Raw genomic sequence first — 24,067 nt, forward strand, 5'->3', positions numbered from 1 at the left:
GAGTAGACAAAGCTAAAATGGCCAATTTTGATAAATTCAGGGGGCCATAACTCTGGAGTGCCTAAAGCGATTAGGCTGGTTATCGAACTTGACCTAGATATTTCACCAACAAACACTTTCATGAAGTTTGGTGGAAATTGGATGAGAAATGTTCAAGTTAGAGAGCGGACAAAGCTAAAATGGACAATTTAGACAAATTCAGGGGGCCATAACTCTGGAGTGCCTAAAGCGATTTGGCTGGTTATTGAACTTGACCGAGATATTTCACCAACAAACACTTTCATGACGTTTGGTGGAAATTGGATGAGAAATGATCAAGTTAGAGAGCGGACAAAGCTAAAATGGCCAATTTTGACAATTTCAGGGGGCCATAACTCTGGAGTGCCTAAAGCGATTTGGCTGGTTATCGAACTTGACCTAGATATTTCACCAACAAACACTTTCATGAAGTTTGGTGGAAATTGGATGAGAAATGTTCAAGTTAGAGAGCGGACAACATTGTGGAGCCGCCCGCCCGCCCGCCCGCCATGGGTGTTCCCATAATACGGCCATTATAAGATGGGCGTATAAAAATCATAAAGCGTTTGTATTTTATACATAAAGGATATTCAGCAAGCATGATTAAAAAAATTGTCTTGGCTGATGTTTGAACTGACATCTGTATGAGTACCTGACTGTAGGTAGCTTTGTCACTGTGCGCTCTAACGTGCGATTGAAAGCCATCAAAAATCTTTTAAGGGCCATGATAATATTATAAGCTAAGAAAATGCAAAAAAGGGAAAAATAATTAAGTTAATCACCAGCTGACTGCTTGTTAATTCAGCTGAACAAAGCTATCTTTGACAGGTAGTGCATTCTGTTTATGGATGCTGAACATTATTCAGAAATAAGGACAGTCCTACACAGACTATGTCACAACGTACCAAGCTTATAGTGCAAAGTCTGTTAGCATTGACACAACATATAAGGCATGTCAGTGTCTCATTGCACTGATTGCAGATGAATGTTCCAATTAAACAAAATTCAGTATTTGATAATTCACAAGAGGCCAAGGTTCTATATGCTAGATCGTCAGTTCGTGGCAATTTTTTCTAGTCATATTAGAATCTATAAGATAAATAGTTTCAGTCATGTTCATGTTATTTGAATAAAACAATTAAAATATAACTTAAATGTGCTCTCAGAATACAAATCTCTAGTTTGCCTTTCAGAAATGAAATACCAAAGGCTCTGTGAAATCATTGAATAAATAGTCATCAGTGCTCCAGCCAAATGACAATTTTGATGTGAATTAAATTAGCCTTTATGGGACACTTGCAAGGGCCAGTACTCAACTTTTTATGTAATGTGATGTTACTTCTTTCAATACGGTACTTAGAGTTTGTTACCTCAGCTGTTAACTTTAAGTCAGTGTCAAAAGTATGTACATTTATAACTCATTTCTGGACATTGACTGGCAAACAAAAGGGCACAGCAGTGTGTAGTAAAATGGGAACCGGGTACTTGAAAAAGGGCAGCGGGTGTCCCAACCTGTTATTTAGGGCTAGCTGGAGCATTGAGTCAATAAATTTAAATAAATGTTCTAATTATCCTGGACTCCTTAATTTTATGCCGGACTCCTTGATTTTGGAATTAAGGAGTCCGGTGGACTCCTTCTCTAAAAGTCTTAGTGTCAAACACTGGTAGTCGAGTCACTCAAGATTGATACTTTTTATATTCATAGTATGTCTTAGGTGTAAATATTTACTTTAATTAGACAATATTATAAGGGAATAAAGCAAATAATAAAATTGCAAGTTGATTTTTCATTTTGCGAGTTGCCTCAAAAAGCACTCGCAAAATTTTGCGAGTGCTCTTTAAAGTTAAATTCGATCCCTGATATTGTACAAGTTTCATCGAGATACAATCAAAACTGAAGACTGTATCGTGTTCACAAGCAATTGTTTACAGACGCACGAAAGGAAGACCGCACAGACGCACGGATGCACATACTACGTACACATTACCATCGCATAAGCTCTTCTGGCCTTTGGCCAGTAGAGCTAAAAATTATTAACAAATGACTTTTAAAACGGTAGGGGTTGGTGCCTATTTCATAGTCAGGGCTTTTTTCTGCCCATTTTGGGGAAAAAAAACTAGACATTTTGGCAAATTTTGCGTCATGAAATAGTGCATCATAGGTAGGGCTGGGTGACCAGAACCACCTGTTGTTGTTTTTTAGGCCTAAATGCTGAAGTGTAGATGTAATATGATCCCAACATATCTAGAAATCTGCATTGCAAGGACTTCTTTCCTAAATAAAGATATAATAATGCAGTTAAATTCTGAAGGTTATTGACAAAATAATTGCTTGTTTTGAGAGAAAAAATACCAAATTATATCAATCCTAGAAAATAAAAAATAAAATTTCACAATTTCAGTTAAATTTGACACAAAGTTATATATATGCGAAGACGTCATTAATAATAACATATTATTTTTTTTTCAACAATAATTGTTGCATAAAACTGAGTATATTTATGTCTGTTTTAATTCACCTTATTCCATTTCTGGCTTAGGACAATATGAATTTAAATTAATTGCTACATTTACATTTTCCATTGAATATGTGTTCATGCTCTTTCTAATTGCACAAAGACCATTAACATGAGTTTCTACACAAAGCTTATCATATTTATGCTTAAACAGGTGGTTTATATATAGATGTTTCAGAGAAATAAAATTATGTTTTACAGATTTAAACAGGGAAAATTCACTTTTTTGTGATATTCACCCGCTCATGTCGGAATGAAAATGTTAGCACACACAGGATTAGAACACAATTTAAATAAGAAAGTGTTACTTTCAGTATAAGATCACTATAAATTTCACCTTGTGTACCTTGGTTACCCGGTGAACTTAATTGTGATTTTACACTTAAAACTACCTGAAACTAACAAATATCCTCTACAATTATTCATCCTTTCATTCCCTTTCAACTACTTGACTATGCAATCTTCATCATAGTATGCATTTCCTACAGTTTCACTTCTAAGCCCGCATAAAATAAATATTTCTTCAACATCAAGATTACATCATCCGACCATATTAGCTTTGAAACAAACACTAAAGTCAAGGTCACTTATGCAAGAACTTGTCTTAAAAGATGTACTAATTCCTATTCATTTGTTTTTTCAATATATATGGAACAGTCTGTAATAAACAATATGCCATGATGTTAGGCACAACAATGGCTTTATATCTGAAAACAAGTAATATAAGACTGCAGACTTGACATCAGATCACAGGGACCAGACATTTATGCATAAATTGGCTTATTCCACGACAGAAAAAAAGAAGTAAAAAAGTTGTCAAAAAATCTAGCTTTAAACAAGAGGATGGGGTGCAGGAAAACATATTTTGGCAAATGATGTGACTCGTTACATTGAAAGATGGGTAAACAAAAATGTCAGCACACTTGTGAATATTTTCAAGAAATCTTGACATGGTTAATGAGCCACATTTAATGTCTTAAGGTTGCCAACTGTCTGAAAACAGTTGTAAGTGACATGTAACTGCACGACTTATGTCAAATTACCAAGGCTATAACTTGCCAAAATATTTAGTATGCAACAGTTTTTGAGTCAAGGCCATCCTGAGGACTTTTACATGGCAAAAGGCTTGACAATACATCAACAACTTTTCCTTATTAATCAGACAAGCTCACAAAGTCAACAACCTATGATACATTTTTTTAAAAGAATATAACGTTTTCTGCGACCCTTAAACATGTGACAGTATAAAGGGCAGAATATGATTGAACTGACCCCTGTACTTGCCCCATGAATGAGTAAGGGGGCAGAATGTGACTGTATTTATTCAAGGCCAGAATGCAATTGAACTGACCCTTGTCCTGACCTGTAAATGGGTTTGAGGGTAAAATGAGACTGTACTGACTTGTACATGAGTCGAAGGGCAGAATGACACCGTGCAAACCAGTAAATGGGTGGGAAGGCAGAATGAGACCGTGCTGACCTGTAAATGGGTTGGGACCAGAATGAGACGGTGCCAACCAGTAAATGGGTGGGAGGGCAGAATGAGACCGTGCCAACCAGTATATGGGTTGGAGGGCAGAATGAGACCGTGCAAACCAGTAAATGGTTTGGGACCAGAATGAGACCGTGCTGACCAGTAAATGGGTTGGGACCAGAATGAGATGGTGCCGACCAGTAAATGGGTCGGTGGGCAGAATGAGACCGTGCTGACCAGTAAATGGGTCGGTGGGCACAATGAGACCGTGCCAACCAGTAAATGGGTTGGAGAGCAGAATGAGACCGTGCCGACCAGTAAATGGGTTGGGATCAGAATGAGACAGTGCCGACCAGTAAATGGGTCGGTGGGCACAATGAGACCGTGCCAACCAGTAAATGGGTTGGAGGGCAGAATGCGACCGTGCCGACCAGTAAATGGGTTGGGACCAGAATGAGATGGTGCCGACCAGTAAATGGGTCAGTGGGCAGAATGAGACCGTGATGACCAGTAAATGGGTTGGGGGCAGAATGAGACCATGCCGACCAGTCAATGGGTTGGGACCAGAATGAGACAGTGCCGACCAGTAAATGGGTCGGTGGGCAGAATGAGATCATGCCGACCAGTCACTGGGTTGGGACCAGAATGAGACCGTGCTGACCAGTAAATGGGTTGGAGACAGAATGAGATCGTGCTGACCAGTAAATGGGTTGGGGGCAGAATGAGATGGTGCCGACCAGTAAATGGGTCGTTGGGCAGAATGAGACCGCACTGACCAGTAAATGGGTTGGGGGCAGAATGAGACCATACTGGCCAGTAAATGGGTTGGGGGCAGAATGAGACCGTGCTGACCCATACATGGGTCGGAGGGCAGAATGAGACCGTGCCGACCAGTTAATGGGTTGGCGACAGAATGAGACCGTGCCGACCCGTACATGCGTTGGAGGGCAGAATGAGACTGTACTGACCTGTACATGGGTCAGAGGGCAGAATGAGACTGTGCTGACCCGTACCTGGGTTTGAGGGCAGAATGAGACTGTGCTGACCCGTACATGAATTGGAGGGCAGAATGAGACTGTGCTGACCTGTACATGGGTCATAGGGCAGAATGAGACTGTGCGGACCCGTACATGGGTTTGAGGGCAGAATGAGACTGTGCTGACCCGTACCTTGGTTTGAGGGCAGAATGAGACTGTGCTGACCTGTTCATGAGTCAGAGGGTAGAATGAGACTGTGCTGACCTGTACCTGGGTCGGCGGGTAGAATGAGACTGTGCTGACCTGTACATGGGTCGGCGGGCAGAATGAGACTGTGCTGACCCGTACCTGGGTTTGAGGGCAGAATGAGACTGTGCTGACCCGTACCTGGGTTTGAGGGCAGAATGAGACTGTGCTGACCTTTTCATGAGTCAGAGGGCAGAATGAGACTGTGCTGACCTGTACATGGGTCGGCGGGCAGAATGAGACTGTGCTTACCTGTACATGGGTCGGCGGGCAGAATGAGACTGTGCTGACCTGTCCATGAGTCAAAGGGCAAAATGAGACGGTGCTGACATGTCCATGAGTCGGAGGGCAAAATTAGACTGTGCGAACCCGTACATGGATCGGAGGGCAGAATGAGACTGTGCTGACCGGTACCTGGGTTGGCGGGCAGAATGAGACTGTGCTGACCTGTCCATGGATCGGAAGGCAGAATGAGACTGTGCTGCGGGTACCTGGGTTGGGGGGGGGGGGGGGGGCGGCAGAATGAGACTGTGCTGACCGGTACCTGGGTTGGCGGGCAGAAGGAGACTGTGCTGACCTGTCCATGGATCAGAAGGCAGAATGAGACTGTGCTGCGGGTACCTGGGTTGGGGGGGGGGGGGGCAGAATGAGACTGTGCTGACCCGTACCTGAGTTGGGGGGCAGTATGAGACTGTGCTGACCTTTAGATTTGTTAAACAGAAGAAAATGATTGTACTTACTTGACAGGGTCTTGCAATTCTTCTATCACATAGTTTAGGTAATTCCTGAAAAAGATACAAAAAACAAATTCATTAACACTTCAAATACATTAATATTGTTGGATACTTTGACTTTTTACTTTGATTGATGTTCTAACATTCTGACATACTATTCCTATATTGTGGAAATACACATCATTGGTTTGCCTTCCACCGTCCCACTGGGTAAAACGTTGACATTCGCAAAATGTTTTCAATGTTATGTATACTGTATTATTATATAAACATGCACTTTAATTAATGATGATGAATAATGATCAATTATGTTGAAGCAGTATATTCATCCTATGTAATTTAAGTTATTAATTCAAATAATCATAAACTCATTTCACAACAATCTCTTTCTACAGTATGCACACTTAAATAAGGTGACATTCAAAATTGGCTAAAAACAAATCCATGAACAACAATTTCCTTTCAGATAAATAAGATGACAATTGATCATCTATTGACAAGACTGTAAGACAATGCTTTTATTCACAGACATTTTTTCATTAAAGAAAACAAATTGCCTTTTTTTATCAGTTCTCTTAAATCAATGATAATCTCTTTATTCTTTTATAGTGACAAGTTTTTTTTGTCAGGAAAGAAAGCTTTTGGGAGGAAAACTTATTTGAAAACCCAGCTTGGGAAAGACTTGATTTTTATTCCTGTGATCAAAATTAGCACAAGCACGCGACCCTGAGCACCATGGTCTCTAGGATCTCTGCCAGCATGAACAAAATGAACAAAATGTTAACAGGGCTTGTTCAACATTTCAACTTTACACAATCGCGCTTGTTACTATTTTTTCAAAGATCCCAATACTGAATGGTAATGTCGAGATTTAGACATGTTGATAGAATTGTTTAGACCTCAATCACTGGGTACGGTGGTTACCATAGCAAATACCACTATCTTAGTTCAAATATTAAAGCTGCACTCTCACAGATTAAACATTTTGACCAAAAAAATGTCTTGGAAGGAGCGAAAATTCATGAAAACCAGTAATAAAAGACTGCTGACAAAAAATCAGATCGCAGATTTTCATATTTGTTAAAAATTTATGTTTTATGTATTTTTCTTAAAGCCTTAGTAATGCTTTAAGCCATAAAAACTTTTAATTTTGAACATAAATGTGAAAAACTGCAGAATAATTGGCTCATTCAAAGACAAAAATCAAAAAAGTTGTCGAAAACTGTAAGTCTGTGAGAGTGCAACTTTAAGTCAACCCCATCTTGCAATTTCTCTAGTCCAACAGGTAATCAGCCACCCAAGATAACATGAAATGCAGGACTCATTGATATATCGTCACCTTAGTGCAAGAACTCAATAACTGCATATAGACATAGAAGCAGATATTGAGTTCTTGCACTAAGGTGACGATATATTGAATAATAGGAGTGGAAGATAGTAAATTGCCATGAGTTCTAATATAATATTGTCATCCTTGAATGTACCTAATTTGCATATATTTCAATGGAATAATCTGATTAAGATAAAGTATTTGTAAACACCAAATTATCTTGAGTGGACTGTACAGGCCCTTTTTCTGCCTATCTCATGGGTCAAAATATCTGACCTGGCATTCCCAATGCCAAATAAGTACATTATTTCCCAATATCAAGAATAAAATCCCAAATGAAATGTAATCGCTGTCACAAAAAGCCTGGCTTCTAAACTCATACCTTGCCCCTTAGCCTGGGTTATGGCTTAGGAACAATTCATTCTGAACAATTGTTCATTTACAATTATTCATGCATTTATCAGCACTTTCGGGTGACATCCATGGTTAAATACACTAATTTCACACAGAAATGTTACCCAAAATGATGGCCTTGTTAATAATTTTTATTCCAAATATTGCCCAATAAAACATGACTCAAAAAAATTTTTTTTTTTTATCTCAAATTGACATAAAAGGCCAGAAATTTTCTTCAACAATTGGTAATTTTTATGTCGCAATATTTCCCAATTTGTCTTTGGTCTTTAATCAAAAATGGACAGAAAAAGCCCTGCTGTACTCCAGCCATAGTTTAACCTGTATGCCGCCAGGTTATGAACTTTGCTTGAGCTCATTAAGATGACAATGTGTGGGTCATTCTAATTAATTTTCATCATCACAAATTTCCTTCTTTTCATAATGTACATTTACGTCAGCTGACCAATTAACCTAGATACTCGTAATTGAAAGTATAATAATATGAGCTACAGAATTAGGTTAAAGTTGTAACCACACTATATAGATACATTTTGCAAGTTTATTCATCAAAAAATATCAATGCTTATATTCATATAATTTAAACGACATCAAGCTAGAAAACAAAGTCATCAAGTCATGTCACTACTAGGGAGATGTTTCAATCAAGTCATGTCACATCTAGGGAGATAATTCAATCAAGTCATGTCACAACTAGGGAGATGTTTCAATCAAGTCATGTCACTACTAGGGAGATGTTTCAATCAAGTCATGTCACTACTAGGTAGATGATTCAATCAAGTCATGTCACTACTAGGGAGATGATTCAATCAAGTCATGTCACTACTAGGGAGATGATTCAATCAAGTCATGTCACTACTAGGGAGATGATTCAATCAAGTCATGTCACAACTAGGGAGATGATTCAATCAAGTCATGTCACTACTAGGGAGATCATTCAATCAAGTCATGTCACTACTAGGGAGATCATTCAATCAAGTCATGTCACAACTAGGGAGATGATTCAATCAAGTCATGTCACAACTAGGGAGATGATTCAATCAAGTCATGTCACTACTAGGGAGATGTTTCAATCAAGTCATGTCACAACTAGGGAGATGTTTCAATCAAGTCATGTCACAACTAGGGAGATGTTTCAATCAAGTCATGTCACTACTAGGGAGATGTTTCAATCAAGTCATGTCACAACTAGGGAGATGTTTCAATCAAGTCATGTCACAACTAGGGAGATGATTCAATCAAGTCATGTCACAACTAGGGAGATGATTCAACCAAGTCATGTCACAACTAGGGAGATGTTTCAATCAAGTCATGTCACAACTAGGGAGATGTTTCAATCAAGTCATGTCACTACTAGGGAGATGTTTCAATCAAGTCATGTCACAACTAGGGAGATGATTCAATCAAGTCATGTCACAACTAGGGAGATGATTCAATCAAGTCATGTCACTACTAGGGAGATGATTCAATCAAGTCATGTCACTACTAGGGAGATGTTTCAATCAAGTCATGTCACTACTAGGGAGATGATTCAATCAAGTCATGTCACAACTAGGGAGATGTTTCAATCAAGTCATGTCACAACTAGGGAGATGATTCAATCAAGGCATGTCACAACTAGGGAGATGTTTCAATCAAGTCATGTCACTACTAGGGAGATTTTTCAATCAAGTCCTGTCACAACTAGGGAGATGATTCAATCAAGTCATGTCACTACTAAGGAGATGTTTCAATCAAGTCCTGTCACAACTAGGGAGATGATTCAATCAAGTCATGTCGCATCTAGGGAGATGATTCAATCAAGTCATGTCGCATCTAGGGAGATGATTCAATCAAGTCATGTCACAACTAGGGAGATGATTCAATCAAGTCATGTCACAACTAGGGAGATGTTTCAAGCAAGTCATGTCACTACTAGGGAGATGTTTCAATCAAGTCATGTCACAACTAGGGAGATGTTTCAATCAAGTCATGTCACATCTAGGGAGATGTTTCAATCAAGTCCTGTCACAAATGCTATTGAGGTGAACAAGTCAAGTCAAAACTAGAGAGGTTAACATGTCAAATCGCAACTAGGGAAGTAAACAAGTCAGTCACAACTTAGGGGTTTGTATCAAGTCATTTCACTGCTAGGGAAAGTTTTTATCAAGTCATGTCAAAGCTTAGTATGGTGACATTTCAATCTACTAGAGAAAAGTTTCCGTCAAGTCATATCACCTTAGATGAATAATTGTTATAGAGGAATATTTCCCCTAAGCTCAAAATGATTCCAAAGTCTCCCTCTAGCCTGATCCCTGCATATTGAACACTGTAATGATGCTTACAGTCATTAAAATGTTATACTTTTTGTTTAACACACCCAAAGGGGGTAATACATGTATATCTATGTTCATTTGACAACAGCATGGAGCATATTGAGCTCAATTTAATCTAGTGGTTTTCCAGTGAATTCAAACTGATATACTGACTTGAAACCCTATCTATCAACTTTAAATCAGTGAAACGATACAACATTTTATTTTTTAATTACATAGATAACATCTGTTATGCATTTTAAAATTTCTCTCATCTTATAAAAATCTGAACATTTAAGATGTTTGCATAAAACACAAACTCAAAAAAAAAGCTCAATAAAAGTGAATACTGTGTTTTCATCTAAACTAACACATCTAAACTAACAGTCTCCTTTCCATGTTCAACTTGAGTTTTATTTAAATGTTTTAACTTCAATTCAAAGATTTGTAAATATGCAAACCTACCATAGGGGCCCTTTAAAAGCTTTGAAACAAGTTATTTTAAGTTGAACAATGAACATTTGAAGACAACACCTGGTACAAGTAAAGCATTTTTTGTTCTTATTTATTTATACTGGTCAGTACATGGAACATAACTATAACCTATAATTATTGCGTACACTGTCTGCTTAACAAGCATTTAAAAACTAAGTCATTTCAAATCATGATAAATAAATTTTCACCAAAAAACGTACCATCCATTGTATGCGAACAGTCCGGAGTAGAATGCTAGTGAGGCCTTGGCGATGTTTGTTTCCGTGTGTTCAAAAGGATCCTGAAAGTGCTCAGTCTCTCCTGTATAAAAGTAAAAGAATGATAAAAAAATATACGTTTAATAATGATAAAGCTATGCTGCACTTCCTAAAAGTATGATCATAATGCCTTTTTGCAAAAGGGAGACTCCCTTTGAATTACCCCAAAAGGGAATTTGAACAGCCTGATTTTGGCAATTCAAAAAGCGTAATTTAAAGGCTACTTTTATTTGCTTCTATTAATTGTAACTTATATTATTTGTCCCTTTCATTGGCTGGAAGTTGAACATGTAAACCAAAGCAAACTGTACATGCATGTGTGGATCCTTTATGGGCGTATGAGCTTTAAGTTCCATTTGTATAATTGTAAGATTACACTCAATCTCTTGGAATCATCTGCTGCCTAAACTCCACTACGTGACTGCCACCCCAACTATCACAGAAAAATATATCTTATCCTTGAAAAATACTGTATTCATGGCACTGATACAAGTACATGTTACTGTATTCATGGCACTGATACAAGTACATGTTACTGTATTCATGGCACTGATACAAGTACATGTTACTGTATTCATGGCACTGATACAAGTACATGTTACTGTATTCATGGCACTGATACAAGTACATAAATACTGTATTCATGGCACTGATACAAGTACATGTTACTGTATTCATGGCACTGATACAAGTACATGTTACTGTATTCATGGCACTGATACAAGTACATGTTACTGTATTCATGGCACTGATACAAGTACATAAATACTGTATTCATGGCACTGATACAAGTACATGTTACTGTATTCATGGCACTGATACAAGTACATAAATACTGTATTCATGGCACTGATACAAGTACATGTTACTGTATTCATGGCACTGATACAAGTACATAAATACTGTATTCATGGCACTGATACAAGTACATGTTAACTTCAGTTCCTGTTGGGTGTACATTCTTCTAAAAAACATTAACTGGGAGTAAATGTCTAGTCAAAGTCACAGGGGGCAGAAACAAACTATTTTGATTTTTATAGCATATATTATATGAGTCGCGTCGTGCGATTTTGGGCCTTCGGACATATTTTTGCTATTACAATGTTTTAAGGTATTTGAATGCCATGTTATTTCAGAAAGATATTCAGATATATTTTCATGTTGATATCACTTAAATTGCGTAAGTTACATGTGAGATCCTGTATTGCGCATTTTGACTACTAAATTTGACGTCATTCAAATGACGTCGTAATGAAAGCGCATTATTCAAATGACGTGCAAAATTATTGTATCAATATTACAACTAGCTTATAATTTTAAATTAAAATATTTTCTTATCACAGAATCTTTAAGGAACAAAAATTAAGATAAAAAATAAAGAATCATTTTTGTATTTTTAATACATTTGGCCGTTTTAAACACAGACTATTAATCCAGTCAAAATATGTCGGGACGAAATCCGTGGTTGCTATGGAAACATGAGTAAACCAATGGTCATAAATTATCCAGAAAATGATGCACCAATGACAAACCCTTAAAAGAAAGAAGTCAGGAAAAAAATTACATAGAAAAAATCATTATTTTTGGCATTTTTTATTAATGATTATTTCATTTGTAATAATTATGTCCGAAGGCCCAAAATCGCGCGATGCGGCTCATATTATATACACAGTAAAGGGAAACTTCCTCTTTTTACCTCACCTTTTTTTTGGAAAATGTCAATGTCCATCAAGTATATAAATTGTATATATAAAATCAAAATAACTTGCATCTTCCACCTGTGGTCCGGGTGACTCACATGCATGTCAAGATTGTTTTTCAATATGGCATTTTTTTTACACAAAAACTACTATTTGCATGACATAAAATATAAATCTTTCTCAGACAGGCAATCTAATGTCTTACGTTTTAAAACTATTATTGTTATGTTTAATGATCATTAATGTAGTGCATTATGATCATTGCTTGTTATGCATCAGAAAATATTGACAAAAGGTTTCGTTAAGTGCGCAACCATGTCAATAGATATGTGTACAATTGTGTTTATGTCTGTTTCAAGGTTTCAATTGTATAAAGTTGAGATGATGCAACATACAGTTCCTGCATGTAATATTTGAAAAGGTATTCTTAATACCCAAAGGTTATACCCACAGACCATTTATGTGGGATGATGCAATATTTCATCAATCGAACACTGAAGTTAACTTTAAAAATTAACACTTCAATACACTATCACTGTATAAAAAATGTTGGTTTTTGTTATTCAACTTATTTAATTTCCATGCATCAACATGATTTTAAGTTTTGAGAATTAGGCCTAAGAGTCAATTACTCTAATTGACTCTTAGGTTTCAGACCCTGTTGAATTTGAGTCCTGATTAACCATCTTTTACATCAACTTCAGAAAAAACAATGAACTTCAAAGAAATTAACAACTGATCTTGGTAAGCCCTAAAAAACTGTATAAGGTAACATCCCAAAATTCATTAGAAAGGGTAGGTAGGGATTTTTTTTTCAAACATACTTTGTCAAGATCATTTTCTTGCAAATAGCACAGTCTATTTCTTGCAAATAGCACAGTCTATTTCTTGCAAATAGCACAGTCTATTTCTTGCAAATGCCACTTGACTAACATATTGCTGTTGTCATGGAACTTTAATCTCTCAGTCTGTAGGAAACTTTGAATGACAGTTTATGTTGAAACAAAATTGTATTTATGGCGGGATGACTTTTTTTGTTGGCGTTTTTTGGAAAAAATACTAGGGTCAGCAGCTTTTATAAGTGAGGGTAGGGTTACCTAAAACAAACAATCTGTTTGGTTAGGCCTTAGATAGTAACATGCACAATCATTTACACATACAGCAGCACAATACTGGCATTCTTAAATGTGCAAAACCAGATGTAACTTTTCAGTTTGGAGACAAACTCGAAGGTAATAACCAGATTTGCAGGATTTTCAATTGAATTACTTATAAATCAACGTAGTAAATAATGCCTTCAAAATTAAGATAAACATCCTGATAAACCTTAATTTTTCAATTTACAATTCATGGCCAGTGTTTTTACTCACATTTTTGTGAATGTGGCCATGGTCCTTAGAACTGTGAAACTACCAAAAAATCTATACAAATTGTGAATTAACAAAAGTATACTTTTTTTCAAACAAAGCCATTCCTTTTTTCAGAATTGTGAATGATGTCCAACATTTGTGAAAAAGTATACTTTTTGAAAATGCAAATTTGGCCAAAAAGTAAAAAAACACACAGCACAAACATTGATAAATCCCCACATATGGTATACATTTTGTACTGTACATGTATGTGGTCGTCTTCTTTTAATATGGCATCACGCACAATGGGCATTTATTAAAGGTCAGACTACTTTAACTGACATCAATTTCAGATAACCTCTAACTGAGTTAAACTTGGACAGAAATCTCACCTCTGCATAGCTGCACAACCCCTGTGATGATAATGAGCGCCAAGGCCAGCAGTTTGGCATAAGTAAACACATCCTGAACTCTAGTAGCCCACTTAACGTCGTAGCAGTTAACAAAGGTCAGGATTACTGAAAAGAAAATTTAAGAAATAGGTGAAGATCTTTTGTTTTTAAGGTTGCTACTGATTAATACATGTATTTCATATGTACAAGTAGATACCGTTCATGTATACAGTGAACATTGTATTTCTTCACCATTTAAGGGCCTTTCAAGTTGCGAGAAAAAATATCATTTTTAACCCAAAAAATGAAAGAAAAATTAATTAGAGTGCAAAAAAAAATAGAAAGGATAAGGGTGATACTTCAAAATGTACCAACTCTTTCCATACACAAACTGTTCGGGTACATTTTTTTTTTGTTAAACATAAAATAGGGAATTTTATCCCAATTTTACTTTTACAACTGGGGAAAAAAGTACATGTTTGAGCAATTGGAATGTGGCAGAATTTCAAACCCAAATTGGATCAGAAAAAAACACACCGGTAAAGTAAACTAAGCATCAAACTAAAACTGTTACTTTTGCACAAATGAATCAGTGAGTGAGTATTTATGACACAAATAATTAAACCAAATAAAAGTCTGATTTTATTGAGCAAATATCACTACATGTACATGATTGTTCAAGTAATTCTTAGTAAACTTGTGAAGGTCTAATCAACCAGAAGTGCATTTTAAATAATATTTACATGAGGACATAATAACTTGTACACAGTACTGTAAACAGCAGTGATTCATCATTTTGCTGCAGATCCCAAAATCTTTAAGTGGCTATATTCATTCCTTGCTTACAAGCAGGGGTTTTCTTAAGCGGACGCCCGCTTGCCCGCGCCGGGTTAAAATCGCCGCGGGCAAGCGATTTTCCAAAACAGGTAGCCCGCCGGGCAAGCGAGCTTTCGTAGTGAACGCTTTCCGGTAGTTTTATTTTATTTTTCTTTGGGTTAAAATATTTCCTAACAAGCATTAGTTAAACCAATTTTGATTGGTTATTGGAGTTTAAAAAGCCAATCAAATGAATCGTAACGTATAGCGTTCGTCAGCCTTGGCAAGATGGCGGACGGAGACAAACTGGCCAAAACTGAACACTTTTTTCTCAATTTTCTCTAAAAGTAAACAAAATCCTAAGCCGAAAACTATCGATAATGAAAGAAGAAGAAAATACGAAAAAGATAGTAGAAAGAGAATCTTTCAATCTTCCTGGTTAAACGAATTTAAATGGTTAGAATACGAAAATCATCCCATGAAATGTAAAGTTTGTACGAAATATGATGATGTTGGTTCTTTTGTTACTGGTTCAAACTTTTTTCGAAAACACTCTTTAAAGGCTCATGAAGAATCGCAAGGTCATTGTAAAAATGAAATGATAGAAAATGCAAAAAATCGACCAGAAGTGACAGTGAGGCTATGGCTGGATGATGCTTGTTTGAAAATAAAATGTAGCAGTTAAGATCTGTTAAATGTTATTCTTTGTGTTTATTAATAAATATCATTGCCTTTAATACAGATTGACTAAAATGGTATACATATAAACATTTGCAAAGATCGGGCAACAAAATTTCACAGGGGGCAAGTAGATGTACAAATTGACTTGCCCCCGGGGCAAGTGAAAGTCAAATCATTAGGGAAACCCCTGTTACAAGGCCGAAAAAACAACATTAATTTTGGTTCGGTTTACCCCACCCTACCTACGAAATAGGTACCAACACTACCGTTTTTGTAGTCAGTTGGTAAAAAAAAGAAGAGAAAAACTAGAAAGTGTGATCTCATATTTATGTAGTTTAAAACATTGAACGCTTTATACACTTTATTACTTTAACACCATTCTCCAATGATGAAAACAACGTTCTTATATAAATAATATTAAAAAATAAAAAGCCTACCTACCCTACCCATTATTGAAAAGGATGTAACCCTAACCAAATTATTTTATTTTTTGGCCCAATCCAATATTCTGGAAAAAAAAAGCAGGACCCATTGGCCCATGGTTGTCTAAATTCATGAATCACTGAGCTACAGTGCTACAGCACCAGATGTTGCATCATTATACCTGTAGTGGCAGTGAATTTATTGACCACCCACACACTGGCTTCTCAATAGGAGGAAAGTCAAGTGAATGAATGAATGGAACTGGGAAGGTGAAAGACAGCCATCAATTATTGTGGAGCAGTGCAGTTCATCATGTACACACTAGTGTGTAAGGAAATGACGATGACATCAAGGAATTGCATCATTGTTTGTGAATGTTATTGATTTATTGGGAGAAAGGGGAACAGGGGGGGAATTAATTCAATCATCAAATAAAAACAATCCACACATATATGTATTATACTGTAGTTAAAGGTCACAAGCATGAAGGCTGACTTTCTAAGGCTGGTAAATTATTTTCATTCCAGTGCTTCACCCCGATTGGTTCAGTTTGTACCATTTCCTTTTAGTGCTATTGTAAAGGTGGTTTTAAGTAGTCTACAAAACTGTATGGCCCTTCATACTTTCTTCACTTCATAAATTTATAACCATAGTAACCATGGGTCCGACTATTGGACCCATTCCCAAAGCAAAATATATGATATTTTCCCCAATCTTCAGGAAAAAATCCAATCAAAAGTAAAATAAAAATATACTATTTTTTTTATCAAGGTCTATTTATTTTTTTATCAAGATCTTTAATATATATAGCCTGGAATTAACTTAACTGGGTTTTCCCATGCTGGTACAAATAAAAGGTGAATATCGAGCTATTGAAAGTCATGTAACAGTCCAATGACTCTATTGTCTCCGAAGTAACGTGTGTATATAACAACGATTTTGTTTGTACCGGAGGATTAGGCTGGGAAAACCCGAATAACTATAATTCCGGGCTTAAACTATTACCTGTAGTACTTGTTCATTCAAAATCCTAATAAATTATGTGATTTGAAGTTTTGGGGATGATTGAATTCAGAAATCATTGATGTTCATCACATTCAGAGATCAGTATGAAATATTATTACCTGTCATGATTTAATGATATTTACACCCAAAGGATTGATATTTCAGCCGTTTTAGGTCCTTTGAAAGGAGAAATAATCTTAACTTTATTAATTTACTCATTCACAGGAGACTGAAAAGCTTGTTATTTTAACTGTAAAATTTCCCAATTTAGGCATATTCCTGATGCAAATTTTCCCAAAATGTCTTGGGTCTTTTTCTCAAAATGTGCATGAAAAAGCCATGAACCAGGCAGATATCTCTAACTTTCCCACTGTAGGTAAGACAACTGCATGTTTCAATGCACTGTCTGATTATTATTTGATGTTTGTTATGTACATCATTTGAATTATTATGATATCAAATTTCGCAGCATAATACTTTGACAATTGCTCACCATACACACACAAGATCAATATAGTTTAGACACATTAAATGTGCAGTATTCTTATGCTCCAGTCAATTGTAACCACGCCCCCCCCCCCCCCAGGTCCGGGGGTATACCAGGGATAGCCGGGGAAATGGACCGGTGAATGCGGTGGTTTTGGCTTCGCGCAAAATATAGCAGGGAATGGGCCTGACCTAGGCTCCCTAGGGGCGGGGGTATTTGGCGGGGATTTGACCATCAGTTCATCTCTGCAGGGCAGGGATTTTACCCGGGGTTGGCTCGACCAAAAGTCAAAGTCCCCCCTGTTCCCTGGACCTGGGAGGGGGCCGTGGTTATAATTGACTGGTGCATTATTGGAAGCCAATTAGTATACCATTGGTCCGAGATTTTATTTTATTGTGAAATCAATCAATCACTAGCTGGTTGGCAATTTGAATGTGAATTGTTACATCACTCATCAATCTGTCTATTGTTACAATGCAACTTTTAAACAAATGAAATACTTACATATACAAACAACTGCAAGCAACCTTACAGCAACGTCTGGTTGTTCACAGTCCGGGAATAAAGGTTCTATGACATAATATGAGAATGTTAGCGCAACAATCGCTTGTGAACATGGTCGAACAATCATACACTCAACCCAAAGTCTTAAGAATGCTAAAAATGGTCCATACGCTTCATAAATATAAGCATAGTCAGCACCCGACTTCATAATTGAAGTACCTAGTTCGGCATAACAATAAGCACCGATCATTGAAAATAGTCCACATGCTACCCAAATTATTAACGATAGTCCAACACTACCCGCATGTTCTAAAACACCTTTTGGACTAACAAAAATTCCTGATCCTATAATTGATCCAACGATAATTGTAATTCCGTTAATTAATGAAATTTTAGGTTTAAGATTCACAGTTTCGTCTGCCTCTGAAGAATGACTTGTTGAACCGTTAGCTCCAGCCGGAGCCATTTCATATTTTTCTGACATTTTCTCTTCTAAATTGTCGAATTTTGAAAACAATTACAACATTAATCTCATTGATAAAATATTCAACACAGACAACAGTACAATAATTATACGCTTGTATAAATTAGCGTGTCAATGTAAACAACAGTCACTCAAATGGTCCTTATAATTGACATTAAATATTCCGTTCATTAAAAACGATCGTATTACGATTCAACTTTCACTCTTGTACACGCTGTATGTAACAATATGTTTACGTCAAAACAACGTTTTTCTGCTTTCCATGCTTGAGCTGACTGGTTCCATCCGCATGGTGATACACATGGACAAGTTAAAAATATTTTGCTACTGTAGAAATAGCAAAAGCTACATGTAAAATGAGGGTCGTTTCAGAAATAATACAATCAAGACACTGACATGCATTTTACTCATTGATTTAAAAAAAATCGTTTTGAATGGTGTTTTTGACCAGGTTTTGTCCCAAATCGCTTTTTTCTGCCAGAAGTTGTCATAAAATTACTTTCATACACAATTTCAGGCCAAACAATTAATGAGTAAAATTCTTGCACACATTCATGGCGGTAATCATTGGAGACATAACATTTTGTTATACATGTGTTGAAAATACTCCAACGCGTCTTCCGTTATAGTGCCAATGAGTGGAATATGGATGTAAACAGTGAGTATGGTTTCTTATTTTTCATTTTTAGAGGTTTATGCGCGTAAATTTATAAAAAAAATGAGAATGTAGTTCCACATGAGTTGTTCTAAATGTAAAAGTTTTGAATAAAATTCAATATCTGATCGTCTAGAACTTGCATAACTTGCTAGACGTTAGTGTTGACAACGCAAAAAATCTGGATTTTCGTGAGAATTGTTCTCGTACTTTAGGTTTAAGCATTTTCTTTACATGTGTGTGACTTTTTTTTATTGTAGTCGGTCAAAAGCTATTCATAGCTAATGTTTTCTCTGTTATGTCATACCGACTGAAAATAAAATTTGATTTGATTTGACAAAAGGTTGCCGCGTTACAAATTTTAGAACTTTGTTTGTTATACTTGCTGCACTATGCTCGATTTTATGAACGTTGTGGTGCCAATTAATAGGTTGTGGTGCTCATGAATAGTAATTTAGTTGGAAACGAATTGTGAAAAAAACTGTAGCAATTTCATTACATGAAAATTAACAATTAACTGAATTAATATCATTCTCGACCTTTTTAAAGTATGACCAACTACCACACAGCTTCGCGAACTTTAAGGTTCATTTTGTGTCTAATAAATTAATACTTGAAAGAAAATGATAGTCGTAATTACAATTCTGTATTTCCAGGTATTATAAGGCAAAAATATAACGATTGTGTTTACATATTGTCAGATGGGTGTGTTTAAAGGGAAAAAGAGGCGGGTATAGTCATGTAGAGAGAAAAATCACTCCGTAGCTCAAAACTTGCAAGAAAAGGTATTTTACAGTCTATTTAAGTGCACTATAACGGAAGACGCGTTGGAGCGTTTTCAACACATAACGCCATGCAATGAAACTTGAAACACCAATATTTTATAAGAAAAGTGTTACGTTTTAACTGTCTTTAACAGAGATTGCGACTAAATATGTAAAAAAACGCTAAATCTATTACTTTCATTTTTTGGCACATAAACAATATATGGCATAGAACTTCTAATGTAAACGAATAATCGAGTATCATATATCATTTCAATAAAATAATAATGATAAAAGGAAAAATCCGAAATAGTTATGCAATAAATTTATAACTATATATGACATACTTCGTTGCACATGTCATACCCAAAGTGTCATCACCTTGCCGATGGATTATTTCTATTCTGCTGTGAATATGCCGCGGGTTGGGCCTTGCAACAATTATCATGCAGTTGAATACCCAGTTTCTGGGCATCAATTTTCTACAAATTTTACATAAATGTTCAAAAAGGACCAAAAGATATTTAAAAATTCATTATTTCGAAAAGTGCATTTGAAAGAAAAAAATAAATCTGCATCGTAGCCCGCTGAAAGTTAAGCGATCGGATGTTTATAAATAATTTAAAACAATGTTTAGCTCCTTCTTAATGCAATGTACATTTGGTGACCAACAAAACTCTTAAAAAGTAAAATGTAAAAATCATACAAGTAATACAAAACCATCGTAACATATATGTAGGAAGTAAGTTGATCTGTTAAAAGACTAATTCATGAGAACTGTTTAACCATATTTTCTCCATATAACTCTATAGGCCCTTTCGCTTCAGCCGATCTCTCCAAAGTTGGCAATGGATGTCATGTTCCCTAATTTTTCGCCAATCCAACGTCTTACCCATTTCACCAATTTCGCAGTTATAACAAACAATGTTCAATGGCATACTGTATGCAGAATTGCAAATACTGGCCTATGTCTAGAAACATTATGATAATGATCATCAATAATTTCACAATAAGTGCACACATTAACAGGCCCAATAGACATGCATATAAAATCAATCAATGTTTGGTACTTATCATCAGTGGCGGATCCGTGGTCTAGTGGTAACTCAATTGACTATCAATCCAAGGGTCGCAGGTTTGATTCCCCGTCGCATCACTAAACATACTAATCGTCTTCCCGGAGGAACGTTAAATGGGGGTCCCGTGTGACAATGCTTTACACTGGTGCACGTTAAAGAACAAGGGTAACATTCTGTGTCTGCACTGTGCTCCAAATAAACTAAAATGACTAACAATCTTAACGGAGCACTTGCCGAATGGGCAAGGCCCGAGTGCGAGTATAAATAAGCTTACACACCATCCTACTATGTGAAACGTATAGTTTGCATTGGAATCACCTAAGGGCACCACATCCCAATGGGACTAAACGTTCCATACATCATACAATTTGTCTATTATTTCATGATAGTGGGCATATGTAGTTTGCAACTGAGTCCCTGTGATCCTATCGTCGTCAAATTCAAGCGGAACAATGAAATTGTCTATATTGTCAATATTCTTCTGTTAGTAATGTCAAGGCTTGTATCACAATTAATGGACCAGCCAATTGTAACCACGCCCCCGCCCTCCCAGGTCAACGGGCATTCCGGAGATAGTGGGAGAAATGGGCCATGTTTTTACCTCCCAGGTAGCCCCGCAGTGCCGGGTGAATACGGTTGTTTTGTCTTTGCGCCGAAAATAGCGGGGAATGGGCCTTACCTAGGATGTCCCCGGGGTCGCGGGGGCATTTGGCGGGGATTTTACCAGCATTTTTTTCTCGCAAGGCAGGGATTTTACCCGGAATTGGCTGGACCAAAGTCAAAGTACCCGCTATTCTAGGACGGGGGGGGGGGGTATGGGGTGGGCGTGGTTACAATTGGCTGGTGCATAACGATGTTACTATAACAGGAAAAAACAATTTCCATAAAATGCACATTGTGAGGAAAAGGCCAATGTTCTGAAATATGACAAATACTTATTAACATCTTTTTGCAGTAAGACATCGAATAAATAAGATGAGCTAGAAAACATACCAGTCACATTCCATGTTACAATGTTCAAGTTCATATCGTTCAAGGTAGTTATATATTTATATATGCTAGATGAAATATTATTAATAGGACTCCAACAAAAATATGACTTGAATTTAGTACCATTAAACTCCTAACTATATACTATGTTCTGACTATAAAACATGACACATTCGTTTCTGTGCGAATAAAACGAACTGTGAGGTCCACACCACTTATTTTCTACGTTCACCAGACTGTCGCCGCTCCATTTCCGGACGCCCCTCCCCCCCCCCCCCCCCCCCCCCGTTGATGGGATCTTTAGGACCGATAGCCCTGCGTTTCCTATCGTTCCGCATTCTTGGTTCTTGGTGGTTGACGTCGCTGCTTGAGGTCCGACCCTGAAAGCAAGGGTTTCCTGAAAGCCAGGGTTTACATGTGACAACATCCAGACCAAATGTTATCATCCAATTCTAGGTTGGCATTTGCGTCACCTTGATCGTTTAACCGGATGATCACGTATGAAGATGAATTCCTGCATGGGATAATGTTTATATTGGTAAACTTTGGGCCACGTGATTGAACATATCTTGACACTTCGTCGATTGAAACACCCTTTTTAAATCATGCACATTAGAAGCGAGTGCGCTAACCCTTGAAACAATATAGGCCCAATTTCTCGAAACTTTCCAAGATTAACAGGGTAAAGTAGTTTATTTCAATATATCGCATATATTGATTGGTTTAGAAGTGTCCCTGGTGCAATGGGCTTGCGCATGCGGCGTTTTCATTTTTTTGATCGCGCATGCGCCGTTTCTTACCGTCCGCTCTCGGATAATTCCGAAGCAGTTCGCCATTAGACTGGTTCCTGTTCGATTTTGCAATAGAAGATTGGTAATCTTCTAATATGTGAAGCTTTGAAAATATAAAGCAAATTAAAACCAGAGATTTTTTTAAATAACTCTCTTAGAGAAAAAAATATCACAAATGCACAGTTGTTGAGAAAACTTCTCTTTTTATTTAAATATTTTTTCATAAAAGAATAAACCACGAATGCGCAGAATGTATCTTACAATGGGTCGGTATGAAATGCATACAACAAAGAAATAGTGTAACGCATACAACATAGGCAAAGAAGGGTTTTCACATTTGCATACAACATACACAAAGAAGGATGTTGAGAAACGCATACAATATAGAATAAGAACAAAAATATTGACAGTGAAATTTTATTGTTAAAATCAATAAATTATTATGTTTATGAAGTTTAGTCAAGTGAAAAATAGTTAATTCACTTTATTTTTGAATTTTGCTTTTAGAATTAAAACCTAATTGATTGTTTGTAAACTTTTTGTTTTGTTTGAATAGGGAAAAGAACCTTATTTCAAATCCTTAAAATTGGTTTAATGGTTTAATATCTAGATTTATAAAGAAACAATTTATTATTTCTTTTATGAAAACTTTGAAATCGGGGAAAGCAAAGACACGGAACAACAATAACAAAATATAAATTTTAAGATTACCTGAAGAAGCATGAGGATTATAAAACCAAACACAGAATTACTTTTAATAACTTTCATTTCATCATAAGATGAAAAACTAAACCATTTTTTGGTAGTTGTAAAAATGTCTGAATTGATGATTTGTATTGGAATAGGTGAAAATAGGATTTATATGTTCTTACCATTATTGCAAAATGAGAAATATAGATAATTATTAATATATTTTGTAAAGGGATAAACCTCAGATGTTAAATTTGTTTAATAGTTTAACTTTTAATGCAAAAAAACAACATTTGATCTTTCCGTATCCAATACATTCATCAGAACAAACAATCCCAAATATATAAAATGATCCTTTTGAAATTATAAATTGAAAGGAAAAATGAGTAAAAAGGGTAGGTATATATATTTCGTGTAGTAAATTTGGTTATTCTGTTAGATTAAATTTGTAGTTATTACATGTGCATATTATATTGATTGCAATATTTGTGATTGGAATTTT

General features: G+C 36.4%; 1 protein-coding gene across 1 annotated transcript in view; it reads right to left on the reverse strand.

The window, feature by feature from the left end:
• Nucleotides 1-18,904, reverse strand: part of LOC128223765 (large neutral amino acids transporter small subunit 2-like) — a 43,122-nt gene extending 24,218 nt beyond the window's left edge. The window contains exons 1-4 of the mRNA XM_052933134.1: nucleotides 18,113-18,904; nucleotides 14,197-14,322; nucleotides 10,699-10,798; nucleotides 5,972-6,016 (exon numbers count right to left, since the gene is read on the reverse strand). Of these exons, the coding sequence (XP_052789094.1) occupies nucleotides 5,972-6,016; nucleotides 10,699-10,798; nucleotides 14,197-14,322; nucleotides 18,113-18,596 (755 nt within the window). The 5' untranslated portion in view covers nucleotides 18,597-18,904. The remainder of the gene's footprint in view (nucleotides 1-5,971; nucleotides 6,017-10,698; nucleotides 10,799-14,196; nucleotides 14,323-18,112) is intronic.
• Between the last annotated feature and the right edge of the window lie 5,163 nt (nucleotides 18,905-24,067).

This window comes from Mya arenaria, chromosome 17, assembly GCF_026914265.1.
Source record: "Mya arenaria isolate MELC-2E11 chromosome 17, ASM2691426v1".
Classification (NCBI taxonomy): Eukaryota; Metazoa; Mollusca; class Bivalvia; order Myida; family Myidae; genus Mya; species Mya arenaria.